The 22,039-nt window shown below is 36.9% G+C and overlaps 3 protein-coding genes and 1 non-coding gene across 10 annotated transcripts; 3 read left to right on the top strand and 1 right to left on the bottom strand.

Annotated features, from left to right (window-relative positions):
* Positions 1 to 30: 30 nt before the first annotated feature.
* Positions 31 to 6,490, bottom strand: LOC111806661 (histidine kinase 4-like). The gene is made up of 11 exons (XM_023692435.1): positions 5,874 to 6,490; positions 5,492 to 5,725; positions 5,112 to 5,281; positions 3,849 to 4,067; positions 3,575 to 3,761; positions 3,444 to 3,495; positions 2,961 to 3,190; positions 2,589 to 2,687; positions 1,665 to 2,374; positions 913 to 1,413; positions 31 to 705 (listed from the first exon to the last, which is right to left on the bottom strand). The coding sequence occupies exons 1-11, from the start codon at positions 6,234 to 6,236 to the stop codon at positions 444 to 446; spliced, it is 3,027 nt and encodes a 1,008-aa protein (XP_023548203.1). The 5' UTR covers positions 6,237 to 6,490; the 3' UTR covers positions 31 to 443.
* A 713-nt stretch (positions 6,491 to 7,203) lies between these two features.
* On the top strand, positions 7,204 to 7,339 carry LOC111783010. The gene has a single exon (XR_002813256.1). It is a non-coding gene; the product is annotated as a small nucleolar RNA Z247 (small nucleolar RNA).
* Positions 7,340 to 16,121: 8,782 nt separating this feature from the next.
* Positions 16,122 to 18,403, top strand: LOC111781351 (zinc finger protein 7-like). 7 transcript variants are annotated; one of them, XM_023661927.1, is made up of 3 exons: positions 16,122 to 16,334; positions 16,971 to 17,166; positions 17,368 to 18,403. In XM_023661927.1, exon 3 carries the CDS (start codon positions 17,463 to 17,465, stop codon positions 18,198 to 18,200), a length of 738 nt encoding a protein of 245 aa, XP_023517695.1. In that variant the 5' UTR covers positions 16,122 to 16,334; positions 16,971 to 17,166; positions 17,368 to 17,462; the 3' UTR covers positions 18,201 to 18,403. The 7 variants fall into 7 exon arrangements, with proteins under 7 accessions (XP_023517695.1, XP_023517704.1, XP_023517670.1 ...); XM_023661936.1 differs by having other exon boundaries at positions 16,962 to 17,166; XM_023661902.1 differs by having other exon boundaries at positions 16,815 to 17,166.
* A 56-nt stretch (positions 18,404 to 18,459) lies between these two features.
* LOC111781341 (helicase SEN1-like) lies at positions 18,460 to 22,039 on the top strand. Its single transcript, XM_023661882.1, has 6 exons — positions 18,460 to 18,909; positions 19,048 to 19,590; positions 19,753 to 20,775; positions 20,877 to 21,207; positions 21,364 to 21,619; positions 21,687 to 22,039. The coding sequence occupies exons 1-6, from the start codon at positions 18,700 to 18,702 to the stop codon at positions 21,922 to 21,924; spliced, it is 2,601 nt and encodes an 866-aa protein (XP_023517650.1). The 5' UTR covers positions 18,460 to 18,699; the 3' UTR covers positions 21,925 to 22,039.

Raw genomic sequence — 22,039 nt, 5'->3', positions numbered from 1 at the left:
AATTTAAAAAATAAAATAAAAAAATCAAAATTACAAGATCATTCGTGCATCCTCCATGCATTCAAATTCTTCACTCATCATATCCTGTTCAACAGAATTATACAAAATCAGCTACAAGACCTTCTTTTTGACAAGGCAAGCATATAATAATCATAATGAATGTACACCCTTTACAGCCCCCAGCACAAAAGCCACAACTAAAAGGTGCCAACAGCACAGCACAGCACATACAAGGAAGATGCAGCAGCAGCAGCAGCAGGGTCTGACAGTAATGTAGAAATGCCCAGAAGTACAACATTTTGGTCAAAAATGATGGCCCCTTCCATTGATCAAGATTCCTTGAAATCAAGCCTTGTGAGCATCTGCTCTAAAATGTACTAACCAACCCAGAACAAATGTCCTTCCACTGACTTCACACTTTCATCCACCTCAAAATCCATGACTCAAGAATCCGTGATGGCCTTTAAATCGAAACACTTGGAAACTGCCTGGTACAGATTCTCTTCCTCGAATGGTTTTGATACGTATCCATCCATCCCACTTGCCTGGCACTTGTCGCACGTTGCGTGAATAACGTCCGCGGTCATGGCTAATATTGGAACATGCCACTCATCTTTCCTTGCATTTTCTTTCCCACCAGATTCTCTAACCACTGCTTCCTTTGCCTTGCTCTCCATCAGCCTGATTCTTCGGGTCACTTCGAATCTGCAGTTGAAGAAGACGCATTCCATTAATACATTCAAATTAAATGCATAACAAAAGGAAAGGGAACAAATTCTCATGACCTCCTGTCCGTGCTATTCACTATCTCATCACCTAAAACTCATTGTTGCTATTTAATATGTTTTGATCTTGACAGTGATAACAGTTCGGGGGAAATTATTGGCAATAGAGAAAAACTGCTGAACATACCCATCCATTTCTGGCATCTGAATATCCATAAAGCAAGCGTCAAAACTGTGTGGAAGTTGAAGCAATGTCAGAGCAGCTTTTCCACTCTCAGCACACTCTACATCGGCACCAAATTTCTTCAAGGCACCTGCAGCGACTCTTCGGTTCACCATATTGTCATCAACGACCAATATTTTCTTACCTCTAAGAAAGTTGGACCCATTTGCCGTGCCCTTTCCAAGCTGCCGTTTCTTTCCCGAGCCAAGCACCTGTTGAAGACATGCACCTATCATGCTTGCTCTTAGTGGTTTCATGACCAAGGTGTCTGAAAAACCTGCTTCCTTCGCTTTATCAAATTCATCCGTGCTTATGCTGGTCGCGAGAAGGATTAATTTCGGCAACTTAAAGGCATGACCATTCTGCTTCCAGTCTAGTTGATGAAGTAGATTAGAAGAACCACGTTCCTCACTTGAAAAAAAGATATCTTTCTCAAGAAAAATTACGTCCGGCTGAAAGATATTACTGCAATACACAACAAACAATTCGTGTCACAAAACCGCACCATAATATATCTACAAGAGGATCTTAATTGTGCATAATCTTAGTTATGAAATATATTAATGAAGAACTGAAGCTTTTTTTATCAACCCCATATGTGTGTTCTTTAAGAAAATTACTGAACTTACTGCAATTAAACATGATAACAATATTCTTGTACAAAATTATGCAACTCGTTTCTAATGTATTGACGAATTGAGGTTAACGGTGCTTACCTTGATCTAACAGAGCCATTTTTTCCCCATAAAGCTGCAGCCATCTTGACACTACTGGCAACTTCCACCAGGATGCCAAGTCTCTTCAAATGGTATTTGGTCACAGCAGCTCTAACTGGTTTCCCATCAATTACGACAGATTTCAGTCCTCTAAATGCAGAAGGGAGTTCCTCCAAATTAGGCTTTTTAATGTCGACTGTCGCTTTCTTCTCACATTTTCCAAACACAGCAGTGAATGAGAAGGTGCTTCCAACCTCGGGACGGCTTACAAAGGTTATCTGACCGCCCATTAGTTCTACCAGACACTTACTGATGCTTAAGCCAATACCAGTTCCACCATAGTTTCTAGAGGTTGAGCTATCTGCTTGCATGAAGGGCGTAAAGACTCGACCTTGGGCACATAAGGGAATCCCGATTCCTGTATCTTCCACCGATATCATAACAGTAACAATATCAGAACTTTCATTCGTAACCGTAAAATTGCTTGAAGTGTTTGGCCGTTCGTCATTTGCAATGAGATGCTTGAAAGTATCCCAACTGTTTTGGTTATCAGCGGCCTCACATCCACTTAAGGTTTGAAACTGATGCTTATTGTAGGATGCACCATCATCTAAGTTTCCGTTCACATGAGTTTCAGATTTGATATTCGTAGAAGCCATTGATTGTTCGGCTAATTGGACTTTGACAAATATATGTCCTTGTTCTGTGAACTGTCAAATGCCCCAAGTAATGAAACATCAGTCATATTAAGAGAGACTTTAAACTAATCATAAAGGTCAAATTTCGAAAAACATACATTTGGTCAAAAACCATGAAGTCCTAATAATTATAGTTGAAAAGTAGAATGACAACAAGATTTGGTCAAAAACATACATTTGAGAGTCCATGAGGGTGACTCGTGGGAGAACAGAAAGAAAATCTTACTTTTACAGAGTTGCCCACAAGATTTGTGATTACTTGTCTGAACCTTCCAGGATCCCCCATAACGATTTCAGGAACTCTGTCAGAAACAAACACTGCCAACTTCATGTCCACAACGAGAGCCGGCCATCCCGAACCGCACAAAAGCCACCATGAGAAAAAGCAGACAAGAGAGCAAGATTAATCAAAGGATATCAGATTTCAAGAAGAAAACAAAAACAATAATAATCGTCTTCTTCCTCGTCCATAAAGATGGATGCCGATTTTATTTATAATGTCAAGGAGAAAGCTTCGTTAGTCCAGCGTGTTCTATCTAGTGCTATGCTAGAAAATATTTACAGCAAAATAACTTGCTCATAATTAGCAGGATCTTACCTCTACTCCCTTGTGCCGTGACTTTTCAGAAAACAAAGACAGAACATCATCTAGTATCAATCTAAGGTCAAAAGGAACCGCCTCAAGCTCCAACTTCCCTGCTTCAATTTTCGCCCGGTCAAGCACTTCATTTATTAGCGCTATCAGTGCTTTTCCACAGGCCTTGGCAGTTTGAGCGTAATCCCTTTGAGTTGAACTCAATTCCGTATCTAGAAGTAGAGCAAGCATTCCTATAATTGAAAGTAAAGAGTAAATTGGCGGGAATCCAATAAATATATTGGTAACGAAGAATATGCAAAAAGATATACACCCTTTATCCCCTCCCACTCTCTCTATTTATAATCTACTCCTACTAACAAACTCTTTAGCTAATATCTAATAATATTCAAACCACCCCAATGTCATTCCTAACAAAGTCATTGCCTATACACATCTAATAGCTAATACCCTTCCAAAATAATTCCAAGAGAGACAAATACTCACCAAGGATGCCATTCATGGGTGTCCTGATTTCATGAGAGACGGTGGCAAGAAACTGGCACAAGATGAGAACGTTAGGTATGAAAAGTGTAGCAAGAAGTTGGGGAATGAAAGGCAAAGGCTTCAAGAAATACCTGAGATTTTGCAACATCAGCAGCTTCAGCTAGAACTTTCAATTCTTGCATTTCATGGAAATCGTCCTCGACTTTAACGATATGAGTTGCTGCACCGTATAATATATATCCCACTAACAATCCAATCACAAAGAATAAGAATGCAGTAGTAAGTGCCGTCCATAATGTTGGTGCTTTCTGATGATATCTGCTCAAAACTCCATCCGTAAGACCATTGGGAAAAATGCACAGATATATTCCAGCTACAACTTAAAAGATTTGACCTTGCAGTTACCTGCATATCATCTCATGCTTCCTAAATGGATCTCCAAAATCTAATTTGCTTTCGTGCAAAAGAGACATGTCTCCATCTTCATATTGATGACCATACATTACTAGGGGATCAGAATAGTTCGTGATATCGTATACATGCACCAAAATAGCCTGATTTCCAGCAAGTTGCCCAAGCAAATTTTCGACAAGTGATTCCACATCAAATGCTCCACCAAGGTAACTGCTTTACCAAAAATTATGAAGCCATCAAGAAGCATAACAAACCATAATATTTTGAAGGGGAAAGCGTGAGAGATGATCCTTCTCATTCTACCAAAATACTAGATTACAATAACATGCTTCAAGAATAAAGATTTCACAGCCAAATACATTCATGCAAACTAATGGAAAAGTAATTTGATTCACCGAGCTAGAGTATCTACGGTAAGGGGTTAGAAAGGGAATTAGTGGTTAGAAGAATGAAGGGGTCGAGACCCATGTAACTAACTCTAATCAGTGTAAGTAAATAGTAGCAACCGGAGATATAGAGGACCTCCTCAGTTGTAACCATTATCTTTCGGCCTATGAATGAAACTCCAACCTTACATTTCTACAGGACTAGGCATTAGAGGGACTGTAAGAATTGTATAGAACATACATAGTACCAGGGCACGAGGAAGTGATATTCTAGAAATTTTGTTATTGGCATGTAATATGGGTTGGCGGGTGCCCAACGGAATTGGATAGTTGACTGCGACAGCGCATAAGCAGAAAGGAAATATTTTGACTGTGAGGGCAGATCTAAAATTATACTAACTACCCCAAGGGATAGCATGTTGGACACATGCCCTATTCCTCCACCACATTTGGGGTGGAGGATTTCAACATTTGACCCCTCATTGCTTTTCACATGGTGCTTATTCAACAGCCTACTATATGCAATCAACACCAACTTTCAAGCTCACAAGTATGTAGAGCCAATTGTTTTTTTATCATCTGATCAGATAGCTCTTTTTTTCTTTGTTCTTCATTACTTAAATTCGTATCATTGGGAATACGAATACATTTCTTTCCTTCAGTGCATTATTTGGGTCTTCACAATTTCTCATTTTTGCGAATCCTTTTTTCCTAGCCTCCTCTTGAAACTCTTTATTGAGGCATCTTTTACTCAATGAAAGCTAGTTCCCACCCCTTCAAATGGAAGTTGGCTTTTGTCCCCCCCTCACCCACACACACAGGAAAAGGAAAAGGAAAAGGAAAAGGAAAAACCACTTGCGAAACTTACCCTGCTGTTGCTCGAGTTCGCTCATCCATAGTTGGATTTGCCGGAAGCTTGGTTTTATAAACAGGGATCGTCAGCACAACTCCAAGATGGTGAGAACCCAGTAGTCTGAAAGGGCTCGTTAAAACAGCTTTACCTGTTTCTCTTGATCTCAAAATGTTTTCACGGTCCTCCTGCAATGAAAGGCATCATAGGACAAATTATATTTGGAGGAGGTACCGAAGTCAACACAAAAAAAAAAAAAAAAAAAAAAAAAAAAAAAAAAAAAAAAAAAAAAAAAAAAAAAANAAAAAAAAAAAAAAAAAAAAAAAAAAAAAAAAAAAAAAAAAAAAAAAAAAAACACTCCCTTAACTAACTATGACTATGATTATAATTCAAACTACCTCTCCAGACATCATATCAAGAGATTCAATGTAGGAAACAGTTTCCTGGGAAAATATGACTGGCGCATACTCATCCCTTATAGGCGATGCTTCCCTTTCCATCGTTTTTATAGTCCAACCATGTTGCATCTCGAATTTCTCTCGCTCCGAGTGCACCACTCTTTGCGCAAATGCCACACCACTGAGCAAAGGCCGCTCGAAAGCAGTTCTGGCTGTGTACTCAGCAAAAGTTTCCTGCATTCAAACAATCAAACACCCCTAGAAACTGAGAATCAAGACACCAAAGTAATTTCTAGACGAAAACAAGAAAATATGAATACTCTCTCACACATAAATAAACCCAACTGATTTAAATCAAAGACAGAAACCGAAACCTGAATACCTGATCGATTGCTGATATGTTCTTGAAGTAGTGGAAAGTGGAAATGAGAATAGCCAAAGCATGGACGTGGTTGACACTGACACTGAATTGATCCTGAAGCATCCTTGCCCTCTGGTCACACATGCTCCCCAAGACTTCCCTTCTTCTAACCTTGTTGTCAGCCTCCATTCCCTTGTAGATCAGCATACTAATGAATGCCACCAACAGAACCCAAAGCAACAAGAACTTGGGAAGCCAAGCCCTGTTGGCTTGAATGAAGGTGACCCCTTTTTTGCTTCCAATTTGCTCATTATACCTCACAGCCACTGAGTGGTGGCCCTGCTGCATCTTCATACTCATCTCAGCACTTGTCTTTTCTACCATTCCTCTTCCTCCTTTGTCTCCCCCACTCTCAGCAACCTCATACTAAAGTCCCACAGAAAGACACAATTATAAGCTCGCTTTTTGTGTAAACAAACTGACAATTACTCAAGAAACCCCCAAATTTCTTCTCCCTCCAAGACTTCCCTCGATCTCACGGAGACCCCATTACGAAAATAGGAAGGAGGAGTGCATAGAGAGGCATAATTGAAGAAGAGAAGAAAACAAAAGAAGTTCCCAGTTCCCAGTTCCCAGTTCCCAATGTTAGAATTGGTCAATCCATTAGAATAGCTTGAAGTTAGTCATGCCATAAAGATAGGCTTACTTCGTTAGTTTCCTATGAAATCGGATCTATTAGTTAATCTTTTGCCAATATAAATAGAATATGTCCTCAATAGTGTGAGGCACAGTTTTGCATAAACTTGATATGGTATCAGAGCCGAAATAAGATCCACGAGATCCATAGCCTCTGCTGTTAGACATGTCAATCCCAAACAACACAATGTCTTCTCCGTCGATCAGTCAGGTGATTAGTGTTAAGCTTACACAAGAAAATTATCTACTGTGGTCTACCCAAATCCTTCCCTACTTGCGTAGCCAAAACCTTGTTGGTTTTGTGGATGGATCCATGCCTGCACCAAGCCAGACGATCGCCGTTGAACCAAGTGAAGAAACAGGGAATCGCAAAATTATCATCAACCCTGAGTTCACAGTCTGGTACCCCCAGGACCAGCTGGTACTCAGCCTCATCAACTCATCAGTCACTGAGGAGGTTCTCAGCACGATGGTTGGAATCACCACTGCACGAGAAGCCTGGATTACGCTGGAGCGACAATTTGCTTCCACATCTCGAGCAAGAGCAATGCAGATCCGTATGGAACTCTCTACTATCCAGAAAAAGGACATGACAATTGCTGACTACTTTCGTAAAGTAAAACATCTTGGTGATACACTTGCTGCCATTGGCAAGCGAATAGAGGATGAAGAACTCATCGCCTACATGCTGCAAGGACTTGGTCCAGATTATGATCCTCTAGTCACAAGCATTACAACCAGAACAGATGTATACACTGTCAGCGACGTGTATGCTCACATGCTGAGCTATGAGATGCGGCACTTGCGTAAGGGTACATTTGAGCAACTTTCATCTGCTAACAATGTCAATAGGATATCCATTCGTGGAGGTGCCAATGGAGGTCGAGGTAGTCGCGGTCGTAGTCGTCAGTTAAATAGTGGTCATGGACAATCAAGGCGTACTGTGAACAATCCTGGACGTCAACCATCAAAGACACAAAGCAGCTCAGGCATTGTCTGTCAGATTTGTGGTAAGCCCAATCACGATGCTTTGCAATGCTGGCACAGATTTGATCAGGCATATCAAGCCGAAAATAATCTCAAACAAGCAGCTTTGGCAACAAGTGGATACACTAGTGACACAAACTGGTATGTTGACACTGGAGCCACAGATCATATCACCAATGACCTAGAGAGGCTTACCACCAGAGAACGCTACACTGGCACCGACCAAATTCAGGTTGCAAATGGCGCAGGTTTGTCTATCTCTCATATTGGGAATTCATTAATTTCTGGTTCATCTCTTGTTCTGAAACATATCCTATATGTTCCTAAAATCAATAAGCACCTAATTTCAGTACAAAGACTAGCATCTGATAATAATGCTGTTGTAGAATTTCACCCAAACTATTTTTTGGTTAAGGACCGAGTCACGAAGAAACTCCTGCTCCACGGTAGATGTAAGAATGGCCTATACGTTCTACCGCATAATTTCAGTCAAGCCTTGCTGACAGCCAAACTTTCGAAAGAACAATGGCACAGAAGGCTAGGGCACCCTGCATCTCCAATTACCATTAGAATTCTACAAGATAATAATTTAGCTATAGATACTAATATTCCCTCTTCCTCAATTTGTAATGCTTGTCAATTAGGGAAAGCACATCAATTGCCATTTGGTTCTTCTCAGCATGTATCTACAGCACCCCTTCAATTAATTCACACTGATGTATGGGGTCCATCCATTGCGTCAGTAAATAATTCCAAATATTATGTTTCCTTTGTTGATGATTTTAGTCGTTATGTTTGGATTTACTTTCTGAGATGCAAATCTGATGTTGAGTCTGTGTTCCTTCAATTTCAAAAACATGTTGAAACTATGCTAAATACCAAAATTCGCTCCGTCCAATCAGATTGGGGGGGTGAATACCATCGGTTACACAATTATTTCAAATCCACAGGCATTGAACATCATATCTCCTGTCCTCACACACACCAGCAGAATGGGTTAGTCGAAAGAAAACACAGACACATTGTAGAAACTGGCCTTGCTTTACTCGCTCAAGCCAACATGCCTCTATCCTACTGGGATGAAGCTTTCAACACAGCTTGCTTTCTTATAAATAGAATGCCCAGCCGAACCATACAACAAGACACACCACTTCATAAATTGTTTGGTAAAAGTCCAGACTACTCCATGCTTAGGGTGTTTGGCTGTGCTTGCTGGCCTAATTTAAGGCCTTACAACAACAAGAAACTGAGTTTCAGAACTACTAGATGTATATTCTTGGGTTATAGTTCTTCTCATAAGGGATATAAATGCTTAAATAGAAGTACAGGACGTATTTACATCTCTAGAGACGTGGTTTTCGATGAAAATATTTTTCCTTTTGAAGAATCTAAGCCACCAAACAAAACCACAAATCCACATCATCCTGTTCTACTTCCAGCCTTAGCCAAACTTGCTAGTTTTTACACTGAAAATGCTCTTACAGATATTGAACCAGTTGTTAGTAATTCCCATATGAATGATGGTCAAACTGATAATATTGCTAGTGACAACTTGTCTGGTGTCAGCTTATCTTCTGCAGATAATACAAGAAGTTCAGAGGAAATTGCAGAATATGAAGCTGAGAGCAGTTCGATCAATGCTCAAAACCAAACTCATGAACATGTGTCTGATCAACCAACTGAAGCAGCTAGTCAACATCCAATGCGAACAAGGTTGAGAAATAACATTGTACAAGCTAAACAATTCACTGATGGAACTATCAGATATTCAGAAACCTCAAGAAAATTCGCAAGCGCTGTAACTATCACAACTCCGATCATAGAGACTGCTACTGAACCTCGAAACCTGCAGGAAGCCATGCAACATCCAAGATGGAGAGGAGCAATGAATGATGAGCTCTCAGCGCTAAAACGAAATGCCACTTGGGATCTAGTTCCACCCAAACCTGGAATAAATCTCATTGATAGTAAATGGGTGTATAAAGTGAAAAGAAAAGCAGATGGGTCAGTTGAAAGATTAAAAGCAAGATTAGTTGCCAAAGGATTCAAGCAAAGATTTGGTGTTGATTACACTGATACTTTTAGCCCTGTGATCAAACCGTCAACAATCAGGGTCATTCTTTCGCTAGCAGTAACCAAGGGCTGGAATATGAGACAAGTTGATATCCAAAATGCATTTTTGCATGGAATTCTGAAAGAGGAAGTGTACATGCGACAACCACCAGGATTTCAAGACTCAGCCAAACCAAAGAATTACATATGCAAGCTCAAGAAAGCCCTTTATGGCCTGAAACAAGCCCCAAAAGCTTGGCATTCAAGGTTGACTGGAAAACTTATTGAGTTAGGCTTCAAGGCTTCAGTAGCTGATTCATCTCTTTTTATTCTCAAAAACAGAGAGATAACTATCTATATGCTCATCTATGTTGATGATATAATTATTGTGAGCTCCTCTGATCAAGCAACCGAAAGGTTGATTCAGAAATTGAAAATAGATTTTGCAGTAAAAGATTTGGGTGGTCTTGAGTATTTTCTGGGTATTGAAGTCAAGAAAACACGAGATGGTATCATACTGTCACAGAGACGATATGCCTTAGATTTGTTGAAAAGAGTAAACATGGAAAAATGCAAACCTATGTCTACACCAATGGGTTCTGCTGAAAAATTATTCAGAGAACAAGGAATACCCTTATCAGCTGAAGAACAATTCAAATACAGAAGTACAGTGGGAGCACTACAATATTTGACAATGACTAGGCCTGATTTGGCATTTGCTGTCAATAAAGTGTGTCAATATCTTCATACACCTACTGATGCTCATTGGGGTGCTGTGAAGAGAATTCTTCGTTATGTTAAAGGCACACTAGCATTAGGAGTGAAAATTCAGAAATCAACCATGATGTTGTCGGGGTTTTCTGATGCTGATTGGGCTGGTTGTCCCGATGATCGACGTTCAACTAGCGGCTTTGCTGTATTTCTTGGAGCAAATCTAATCTCATGGAGTTCCAGAAAACAGGCTACAGTGTCAAGATCAAGCACCGAAGCAGAATACAAGGCCATTGCGAATCTTACTGCAGAAATGATTTGGATCAAGTCATTACTGAAGGAACTGGGCGTGTATCAATCAAAGGCTCCTCGCCTCTGGTGTGACAACCTCGGAGCTACATATTTAACTTCAAATCCAGTATTTCATGCTAGAACGAAACATATTGAAGTTGATTTTCATTTTGTTCGAGAACAAGTAGCACGTAAAGCAATGGAAGTTCGGTTCATTTCATCAAGTGATCAAGTAGCTGATATCCTGACAAAACCACTGTCTAAAACTCCTTTTACTACACATTGTAACAATCTCAACATGTACAAGACTTGTTGGGATTGAAGGGGACTGTTAGAATTGGTCAATCCATTAGAATAGCTTGAAGTTAGTCATGCCATAAAGATAGGCTTACTTCGTTAGTTTCCTATGAAATCGGATCTATTAGTTAATCTTTTGCCAATATAAATAGAATATGTCCTCAATAGTGTGAGGCACAGTTTTGCATAAACTTGATACCCAATTCCCAATTCCCAATTCCCAATTCCCAGAAGAAGCAAGACTCTCAAAAGATGGGAACAAAAAAGAAGGGGAAAAGCCCAAACTTCAAAGTATTCCCTCTTTATTTGAACGAGTTTCCCAACTCTTAAAATTTACATGTCACAGCAAAACAATGGGTCTAGGTTTTGAGCAGAAGAAGAAGATGGAATGGGGAAAGAGGAATAAGAAAGAAGAAGTAAAAAAGAAATTGTAAGAATACAAAACTGCAATCATGTGCTCCCTGGAACGTGAAGCTTAGTTGAGGAAGCGGCAATCTGACAAGGAGGAGCACGTTTCAGTGTGTTGGCAGCATAAAATAATAAAATTCAAAGAGAGTTGGAAGGGCAAAGGGAAAAGGGGACAAAATATTATATATAAAACGCAAACAGCTCAGCAGAGGATTGGGAGTTCAGAAACAGAGGAACATGAAAATGAGGGGACAAAAAGGGGAGGGATGGGTTGTTTGACAGAGCAAAATTGAGAGGATTCGGAAGAAGAAGAAGAAGAAGAAGAAGAAGAAGAGCAAAAATGGGATCTTATGCTCTCTCCTCCCTCCCTTTCCCCTTTGCTTTTTGAAGCAAAAACAAATATCCAAAATTTGGGATTTTTTAGGATTTTCAAAGATACGCTGTTGTCTCCCTCGCACTTATTTTGTATTCTCTCTCTCCTCTTTTTCTCTCTAGCTTCATCATTAATTTTAAACTCAACTGCTCAACATAATAAATACCCTTTCCATCTAAAATTTAGAGCTTCCGGTGTTTTTACTCACCTCAAAAAAAATTAAAATCAGTAATATTAATAAAAATATTCCTAAACTCTATATTTTTTTTTAAATTATTAATATATTTTTTTTAAATCTAAAAAATGTCTTCATCTTTCATTTGGGATGGAAATCAAAACTAATTTATTTTTAACCATTTTTAACCTTACATAAAAATGTTCAAAAAAAAATTTATCATTGTCTATTGACACCTCATAAATTATATCTAAATTTTTTTAATTTTGAAAATTCATGATTTTTTTTTTTTAAGTTTTTAAAACATATTAATGGAACTTGAAAAATTCAATGGTATTTTTCAAACCCCTCTAAAAAATGGTTAATAATTTCCATCCAAAAATATATTTTTTAGTTTTTTTTTTTTTTAAGTTTATTATTTTATTATTAATTTAGCCTAATTAATCTTATATTTTTCATCTGAAAGTTAATATTTAAATTGTCCGACTCCATATATTGATGTTGTTATTCCAAACAAGAAAATTCGCATATTGCCGATTTCCTTTATAAAAAAGTTCAAATAGTAACTTAGCCTTTACTAATATTTTGCAGTTCTCAATCTTATTGAAATTTAAGATAGTTAATTAATTAATAAAAAAAAAATCAACTTTTTTTATTTTTATTTTTTATGAAATGACGTGACTGAAATTTTCTCATCGATTAGATCATTAAATGAATTCGCCCATTTTTTAAGTATAAGAACTTTTAATAAAGTTGTTTTTCGATAGCTACAAAATGTTGGGTGAGAAGTGCATTTTGACATGATTTTTAATTCTAAAAATGATTTAATCACGATGTTATGTTTTCCCCTTTTTATTATTGTTCTTATTATTATTATGTAATTTTAGTTGACTTGAAAAACAAAACATGGGTTTCAAACTTTAGATTGAGTAGAAAAAACTCTCAATTTTTTTCTTCTAAAATAATTATTCTTATTGTAATTCGAGTACATATAGAAATTAATATTACATCTGAATGAGAGTGATTCCAATTCTAGATATAAGAGGATTAAGGTATATTTGAGTAATTATATTTTTGGTGACACGTTAAAACTTTTTAGATAATATTCATTTTTAGAAAAAAAATTATTTTATTTGAAATTAGAAGTTTAAATTAAGTAATTGTATAGAAAAAAAAAAGTTTCATAATATTCAGTTACTTCAACGAAGGAATAATTCTATTTTAGTTTTAGTTAACAGAACTTTCCATCTATTAATTAAAGTATCCACTGTCCAAAGGTATTACTTTCAATAATCTATTTGAAAAAGTAATACTTCTCACAATAATTTTAAGTAATTAGAGGTCTTAAAAAAAAAAAAAAAATCAACCCCTTTCTTAATTTGTTTGAATTATTGAACTTATTAAATTACCACAAACTACGTAGTTTTTATTATTAATTTCATGTCATTAAATCTCTCCCAAATATATATGTACGCAGATTGGTAGACGCCCATAAAAAAATTAATATAAATGATTAGGTACCATTCTTAAATATTAAGACTACACCCAAATACTTATTATAAAAATATCATTATCAAATAAATTAGATTTGAATGTATTCATTATTTCCTAAAACTATATTATTCTTGCTATCCCTCTCTATATCATATCATAAACATAGGAAGAAAGAGAAGATATATTAATAAAAAATATATATATATATATATATTTGTGATGGTGTATGAGAATAATGGCAAATTTAGGGTTATAAACAAATATTTTATGAATTGGTTAGAAAAAAAGAAAATAATAATAATAATAAATAAATAAAAATTGGAAAGAGAAAGGGAATCGAATTGGTTGGAAGAGAGGGACTGGAAATCGCTATCAGAAATCTATGTGATGATGACTCGGCGACAAGCCCCGGATTCTTATTCGCCTCCCCCTTTTATTTCCAATCCCACCTTCTTTCTCTCTTTTTCCCCCTCCTATTTTCTCTTCTCAATCTCAATATTTTTAATTTATTTTTGTAAAATCTTCATTTATTAAATTATTGTTTCATTAATATATTAAATTACACTATCCGACATTGGATAAATCACACTATAGCAATAAGTAGTTTTCTAAACCGATATAAGTGTTTTAGTTCAATTCAAAATTTTAACTTATTGATGAAATAATAATTTTTTAACAATTTGAGTTATGTGATGTGAATTAAAATGTGAATGTCTCCCTCTATGAGTATATATATAATTTATTAAAAAAAAAAGCATCTAACTATTTTTAAATAAGTTTATATTTGTTAGATTCAGATATTTTGGGGATATTTTGAGAGGATTTTTGTATAATATGATTGGACATTTGATAAGTGATGTGAAAATTGTTACAAAAATTAAAGACTGGAGTCAATTTTATAGGTTTAAAGATAGAGTAATTGTAGGTGAATAAATAATAAAAAAAAAAAGAAGAAATATTTAATAATTTGACGAGAGAGAGAGAGAGGGAGAGAGAGAGAGAGCAATAAATATAAGGCAAGTGTCCCTATAAACAACGAAACAGAGAGGGAGAGAGAGAGAGAGAGCAGTAAGTATAAGGCAAGTGTCCCTATAAACAACGAAACATTCACCCAATTGGAAGTAAAGAAAAATTTGGGAAATCCAAAAACCATACTGTTTTCTTGTGAAATCATAATAAAACCAAATTCAATTGCTTTCATGCCATTTCTTTTTTACTTTGAGATCCCATTAAAACAACAAAGCATGAGAATGAAGGGGTAAATAAAGGATGAACCGTTTTTGTGGCACTCGCATTAATATTTAGGAACATGAAAAGTGTAAAGTGAATGGGTAGTTGGTATATTAAAATTTGTAATTATTTTGTGGGTTATGGCTATGTAACAGGGCTGTAGGTTTCATTTTCACATTTTCACATTAGTTTTAGGTTTCAATGTTTCAATGTCTCAATCATTTCTTTTACTCCAATTTAATTTGTGTACCCCACCCCATAAATTGTTCACACCAAATTACACTTACCCATTCACTTTACCCACCACAACCATTCAACTCCTCATTAATTACCTTCCCGAATGTATCCACGTCTTCTATTTATACACTCTTCTTCTTCTTCTTCCTTTTTCTTCGAGGGAGAATTCAAACCAACCCTGGGTACCAATGCTACCTCCTATTGGATTATGATGTTCCTGCTTTTATAGAAAAAGTGTATTTTAAAGCTTTTTAAATAATGGAGAAATAATGGTTGGATGAAATCATGAGTTGTTATAATTTTCAAAGGGGCTACATTTTTGCATTTTCCTTTCATTTAAACCTTTAAAATAATGGAAAAATAATTCTAAACTTAAATCATCACTTTATTCCTTGTACGTCTCACAAAATTGATTGCTCTCTTCCATTCATATAAAAAAAAAAGATGGGTAAAATCCATAATTACCTTGAACTTTACATAGTTTACCCATTTAGTTTTTTTCCATTTTATGTTTCCCTTTGATTTGATTCCGATTTCCTAAAATGAAAGATGAGGACCAAATTGATATTTGGGCCCAATGGGGAAATATGGGCACAAGAGTTTGTTATTGTTTTAAAACTGTGTTGGGTGGGGTGAAGGTGAAGCCCATTCATGAATGTTTGCACATTGTATTGAATTGGCAATCAGAATTCCACATTCATGATTGCCTCACATCCCCCCTTTCCCCACCACAATGGCATCAACAAATTCAAATTGGGTTCTCTATTTCCCTTTCCTTTCCTACTACTACAACACCCTCACCTCACTCTCAAGCCTCTACAAAATTCATATGGAATTGATTGAGGAGTTGTGTTTTGTAATTATTTCCCATAAAAATTTATCTAACATTACCATAAAAATTTAAGATTATTAAAATCTAGTCATTAGAGTAATAGAGTGATTTTGAAGTTATTTGTAACAATTCAATTAAAACGAGTAATTGAATTTTTTGAAGATCACCCAAATATTTTTTTTGGTTAAAATTAAATGTTGAGGTTGCTATAGTTCATCTCAATTTAACGTCATCCTGCGAAAGGAAAGAGTAATTCAATCTTTTTTTCTTTTACAAATCCATTGAATTTAAAAGATGTTATTCTAAAATTGATAGGAGAAAACAATGGTAGTGATTTTAGAAAGAGGTGCAAATTTAAAGTCTAACTAGCTAGAAGTTACCCATTAAACAGAAGTTGGAAAAGGTAAGAACTTTAGTTATCACCATATTTAGACCTAACATCAATAATTTATCCTTTGGTTTAATCTGCGAGCCCTTTTCCCCACCACCATGAGTTGAAAGTTGAAACAAATTGGGTGTCACCATATGTCCCCTTGTCTGTGCTTCTCTATTTCCTTTTCGTAGCACTACATCCATCACCTTGTCTGTGCGTCTCTGTTTCCTTTTCCTAGTACTACATCACCACTCTACTCCACAAACTCACTCTCAATCCTCTACAACTTCATCTACCCCTACATCCCATTTTTGTGCCCACAAATGGTAAGAACCTACTTCTCTTTTCTCCATTTTTGCTTCATGGGATTTCAGTTTCTTGCGAACCTTTCATCTGGGTGTCTGTTTTCTGTTCTTTTTCTTTTTGGGATTTTCTGTCCTTCTCTGTACTTGAATTTGTGGTTTCTGGGGGTTTTCATCTCTTGAATTTGGAATCAGGACCCTTTTGTTTCCTTTTCTTCTTCTGTTCTTAAGAGGGTCTTCCAAATTTACCAATAATTCTCCTTAGAAATGGATATTTCTGAATTTTCCCTCTGTTTTGAACTTGGGAGCAAGCTATGAAGGGGGAAACAACGGCGATGGAGACTCGTTTGCTTCTTCTTCTCCGTTTTACCTTTTCTTTTTTGGTTATTTTCTGGAGTAACTGTTGACTTAAATTATTTGGAATTGGTTATTTATTTATTTATTTTTTGATGAGTTTAGCTTGTAGTATAGATTTTAATAAATTATCTCATTTCTCTGTATTAGACACAATAAGATTAGGTTGAAAATTGAAGATGGTGAGTTCCTTAATGCCAATCATTGTAGAAGGTTGAGTAAGTATTTGAAATGATTGGAAACTAATGCTATACTAGAATACTAGAATAATGTTTAGGTTAAGTAATGGTGTATTAGGTTTTGTAGGCTAATTAATTCAAGAGGCCGCTATTTAACTCCACTTGAGAAGATCTTCTCATGTATAAAAAGGAGTATCGATAAGAACTTGTTTGGGATAATTCAAGAGATCTCGGACTAACAGATGCACTGCCTGGGATAATACAAGCCCTTGCATAAGCACTGTTCGTGAACAGATGCACTGTTTTGCCACTTATGACTAATGGTAAGACCTTCTTTAAACTTCCTTTTTAACTACTCTTGAAAGTTGATGAGTATTTTTGCAATGCGGTATTGACGCTTATATACTAACAGTATGAAGTTTCTAACAATATGAAGTTTCTTCGACTTTTTAAAAAAGTTTAAAGGAATTTTTTTAAGGAATTCTCATAAGTTGCATTAGATTAAGCTTTCATTGTTTATGCAGGTTATTTACATGAGTGACAGCCAACATCGACTTATTTGGCGTTTCTTATTGTCAACCAAATAATCAACCGTCTAATTCTAAATCCTATTTCCAATATGCAATCACCAAAGTTGAATTTGGAATGGGAAGAAGATTCAGAAGTGAGCACCCAAGTTGCTTCTGACATGGCTGTACCTGAAGCAACCTCTAATCCCTCGAAGGACAGTAGTAGTACATCCTGCCTCACCAACTCGATAAAAGGTAATACCAATCAAGGTTTGGTTTCTGTTGACCTGACACTTCATTTCAACCCAAATGATGTCGACGCAAATGGTAGTGGTGAGACTAGTAGTGAAGCAGTTGGCCATGTTTCTGGCTCAACAAACCCCAGGATGTTCTCTTGCAATTACTGTCGACGTAAATTCTTTAGCTCTCAGGCCTTGGGTGGCCACCAGAATGCTCATAAAAGGGAGAGGACAATGGCAAAGCGAGCGATGCGGATGGGTATGTTCTCTAATAGATATACTAGCTTGGCTTCACTTCCACTTCATGGTTCTGCATATCGGTCGCTCGGGATCCAAGCTCATGCTGCAGTGCACCATAAAATCTTACCTGCACAACGGCCATTTATTGCTAGAAATGGAGTCACGTTTGATGAAGGGTACATTGGAATGCCATTTTTTATGGAAGATGAGGATGTTGCTCCATTTTGGCCTGGGAGTTTCCGACGAGTAAACGAGAGATCTACTGGTTCTATGCCTGGGGAAGTATCTCAAGTTCCAAGTCCAAAATCTGGTACGAGCATGGCACCGCCGAAAATGAGTTGTTCGCCTGATCTTACTTTAAGACTCTAAGCTTTTTTGGTTTTGTTGCCTTGATTCTAAATATTTTCCCCATATTGGTAATTATGTAGAGTGATGTGCGGTGCAAGCTTTTCATTGAGTCATGTATGTAATTCTTCTCCGTCTACCATAACTTGACATCTTAAGGAACACTCTTATTTGGATGGATGTGGTGTTAGTTGATTCATATATGATTAACCTTAACCTTTTTGGAAGGATGAGGTGTATATATATATTTTGAAGAGAGAGAGAGAGAGAGAGAGAGAGAGAGAGAGAGAGAGAGAGAGAGANAAGTAGAAAATTGTTGTAGAAATGAACTGAATTAGAGGGAAGAATCCGATGTCCTTGTCCCAACATATTCCAAATGGAAAAGCGTGGAAAGAGAAGGAATTTGTGATAGTTCCAAGTCAATTGAGGGTCTTCCCGCGCTTCCTTGGCAGAGGGTTTTCCTCTACAATTCCATTTCACTCTTCTCCAACACAAAGATTCACAACTTGTATAAATTTGTGATATGGCTTCTCATATCTTCATTCTCACAAACCTCTCCATCTCTCTCTCGTTTCATTCCTATAAACCACTTTTCTCTCTCTACAAAATGGAAGGAGGAGAAAGTTGTAGAAGCCACAAAGCAAGTAGTGCCAAGGACTCCAATGGTCTCATTGATGTTTTGTTTTCTTGGGAGTTGACAAATGTGTTCAATCAAAACTTGTATAAACTCAAGGTATGTCTTCTTACATTCTTGCCTTCCTCTCCTATGCATCTTCACTCGTCACAATTCACATTTCTTCCAACGTTTCCATATTAGTGGATATTTTAATGAGATTAAATAACTAATGCCCAATTCTACGAAAATGTTCAGGTGGGGAATATTCCAAAATCATTTGAATCAGAGGAACACTACAGAGGCTCATACTTGTTCCCTTTGTTAGAAGAAACAAGGGCAGAGTTGTGCTCAAGTTTGAAGGCAATTCACAAAGCACCTTCTGCTCAAGTGGTTTCCATTGAAGAGTCAAACGCAAAAAGAGGCAAAATCTTGTTCAATGTGAATGTTAGCCCTTGGAGAAGCACTGATGGGAAGGGGCAGCAGCCGTACAAAGCACTTCCAGGCGATATTTTTATAATCTTGGACTCTGATCCTCAAACTACCGATAGTGATTATTTGGAACGCTCAGAATTCAACTGGGCATTTGCTTGGTTGGGACAAATCACCGACAATAGTATCCCTACTCATCTCAACCTTCATGTTTCTAAAAACATCACAGCTCACGGTGACATCCTCAAATCAACAACACTTTTCATTGTTTTTCTGATGAATGTGACAACCAACTTGAGAATATGGAAGGCGTTACAATGTTCTGCTGGTGGGGGCATCATTGGGCGTGTTTTGGGCACAACGTGGCTGGTATGTTTTCTATATATATTTGATGCTAAGATTTTGCTTGATAACGATTTTGAATTTAGTATTACTTTTGAAATGGTACAAAGTTAGTCTCCATTATAATATTTATAAACCTAGCTCTTATTGTGTGAAGTTTTTGAAGTGGATTGTTTTGTAATATGTCAGGGAAACCATCAAAGCTGCACAGAATGCACTCAAAATGATCAAGAAGATCCCACGCAAGATTACCCTACACCACACCCTTCTTCATTGAATGAATCCCAAAAGGTTGCAATAGAAACTTGTATCCAAAATACTCTCTGCCAACACAAGCCTTCAATAGACCTTATATGGGGCCCACCCGGAACAGGCAAAACCAAAACTACCAGTATATTACTTTGGAGAATCTTAACAATGAAGCACCAAATTAGGACTCTTGCTTGTTCGCCCACAAATGTTGCCATTACAAATCTTGCCTCACAAGTTGTGAAGTTGCTAAAAGACGAGTCTTTTCGTAAAGACCACATCTTTTGCCCTTTGGGACAATTGCTTTTATTTGGGAACAAAGATAGACTTAAAGTTGATTCTCAGCTGGAAGAGATTTATGTAGAGCATAGAGTTGAAAAACTTATCAAGTGTTTAGGAGCAAATGGCTGGAAGTTTCAAATAACATCCATGATAGAGATTCTTCAAGGATGCAAATTTCCAAGATTGAAGAGAATGTTCAAATCCATTGCTTCATCACTTTTAGAATGTGTTCACATTTTAACCACTCACGTCCCTCAAGAAGTCATTATGGAGCATAATTTGAAAAAAATGGAGATTCTTGTTGAGTTGATTGGTGATATTGGGACCCTTCTGAGTGAAGATGATGATAAAGTGAGAGGAACTTTGATTGGTTTGAGGGGTCAATGTGTTTTGGTTTTGCAGACTCTTTTGATGTCGCTTGATCAGGTTGAAGTTCCAAGTAAAGTAAGCAGAAACTCGATCGAGAAGTTTTGTTTTCAGCAAGCTTCTTTGATATTTAGCACAGCTTCAAACTCTTTCAAGTTGAAGAATGTGAAAAAGAATTCACTCAACTTGTTAGTTGTTGATGAAGCTGCTCAATTGAAGGAATGTGAATCACTCATACCTTTGCAACTTCCTGATATAAGGCATGCTATTCTTATTGGCGATGAGTTCCAATTACCAGCAACAGTAAGCAGCAAGGTAATTTATGGTTATCTTATCTTCTTCCTTCTTTGCTCTAACATGAAACACAATTGTTGATTGGCTTTAATTTTGATCAAACCCAATCCTTTTTGTATTAGGTTTCTGAGGCAGCTGGATTTGGTACAAGCCTTTTTGAGAGGCTTAGTGTCTTAGGACACTTCAAGCACCTATTGAACACACAATATAGGATGCATCCGTCTGTGAGCCACTTCCCAAATTCCAAATTCTATGGCAATCAAATTCTGGATGCTTCCATTGTTATGAATAAGCAGCTGTATGAAGAATATTACCTTCCTAGTCCTCTGTTCGGTCCATATTCTTTCATCAATGTTTCTGGTGGACAAGAGGAGAGCAATGATGATGGACAAAGCAAGAAGAACATGTTTGAGGTAGTTGTTGTGGCCCAAATAATACAAATGCTTTACAAAGGTATTGCCAGTTTATATTTTAACATTTTCAATGTTTTGTCTTGCTCACTAAATATCTTGTCACCTACACTTATGTTTTAAAACAAAACAATGGAGACTAAAATATATATATTCGAGCGAGAATTTTAAAATATAAATGGTCGTCATTCAAATATAGCATGGTCCAACAAGAAGAAGGATATTAGCATTGGGGTGATATCTCCTTACGCTGCACAAGTTTCATCAATCCAACACAAACTTGGAAGAAAATATGAGAAGAAGGAAGGTTTTACAATAAAAGTGAAGTCTGTTGATGGATTCCAAGGTGGCGAAGAGGATGTGATTATAATATCTACAGTTAGATCCAACCGTGGAAACAACATTGGATTCCTCTCAAGCTCACAAAGAACCAATGTTGCTCTCACAAGAGCTAGGTATGATCTTCTTCTTATTTCATTTACAATATTTTCAACTCAAGCAACTCATAAATTTTTTGTCCAGGCATTGTCTTTGGATCGTGGGAGATGCAACAACCTTAGGAAAAAGTAATTCAGAATGGCGAGAAGTTATTAAGGACGCCAAGTCTCGCAAATGCTTGTTTAACGTTGAAGAGGACAAAGAGTTGGGAGATGCAATGAAAACGATGAAGACTTGGCAAATGTCTGATATCAACCAAGAGATTCTCAACCTTGACAATATTTACAACAGTGATCACAAGAAGAAATCAGATGGGGTTTGATTGCTCTTACACACTTCAATTGTTATTAGTGTGATATGTTTATGAACTTTAAATTAGCACGCCTCGTTTAGTTCTGGGGTTTGGCTTATAAGTCATTTTCCAATATTAATTAATA

The sequence above is a fragment of the Cucurbita pepo genome, chromosome LG01, assembly GCF_002806865.2.
Source record: "Cucurbita pepo subsp. pepo cultivar mu-cu-16 chromosome LG01, ASM280686v2, whole genome shotgun sequence".
In the NCBI taxonomy this organism is placed as follows: domain Eukaryota; kingdom Viridiplantae; phylum Streptophyta; class Magnoliopsida; order Cucurbitales; family Cucurbitaceae; genus Cucurbita; species Cucurbita pepo.
The sequence above is the reverse complement of the archived record's forward strand: the minus strand, read 5'-3'. Positions and strand labels throughout refer to the sequence as shown.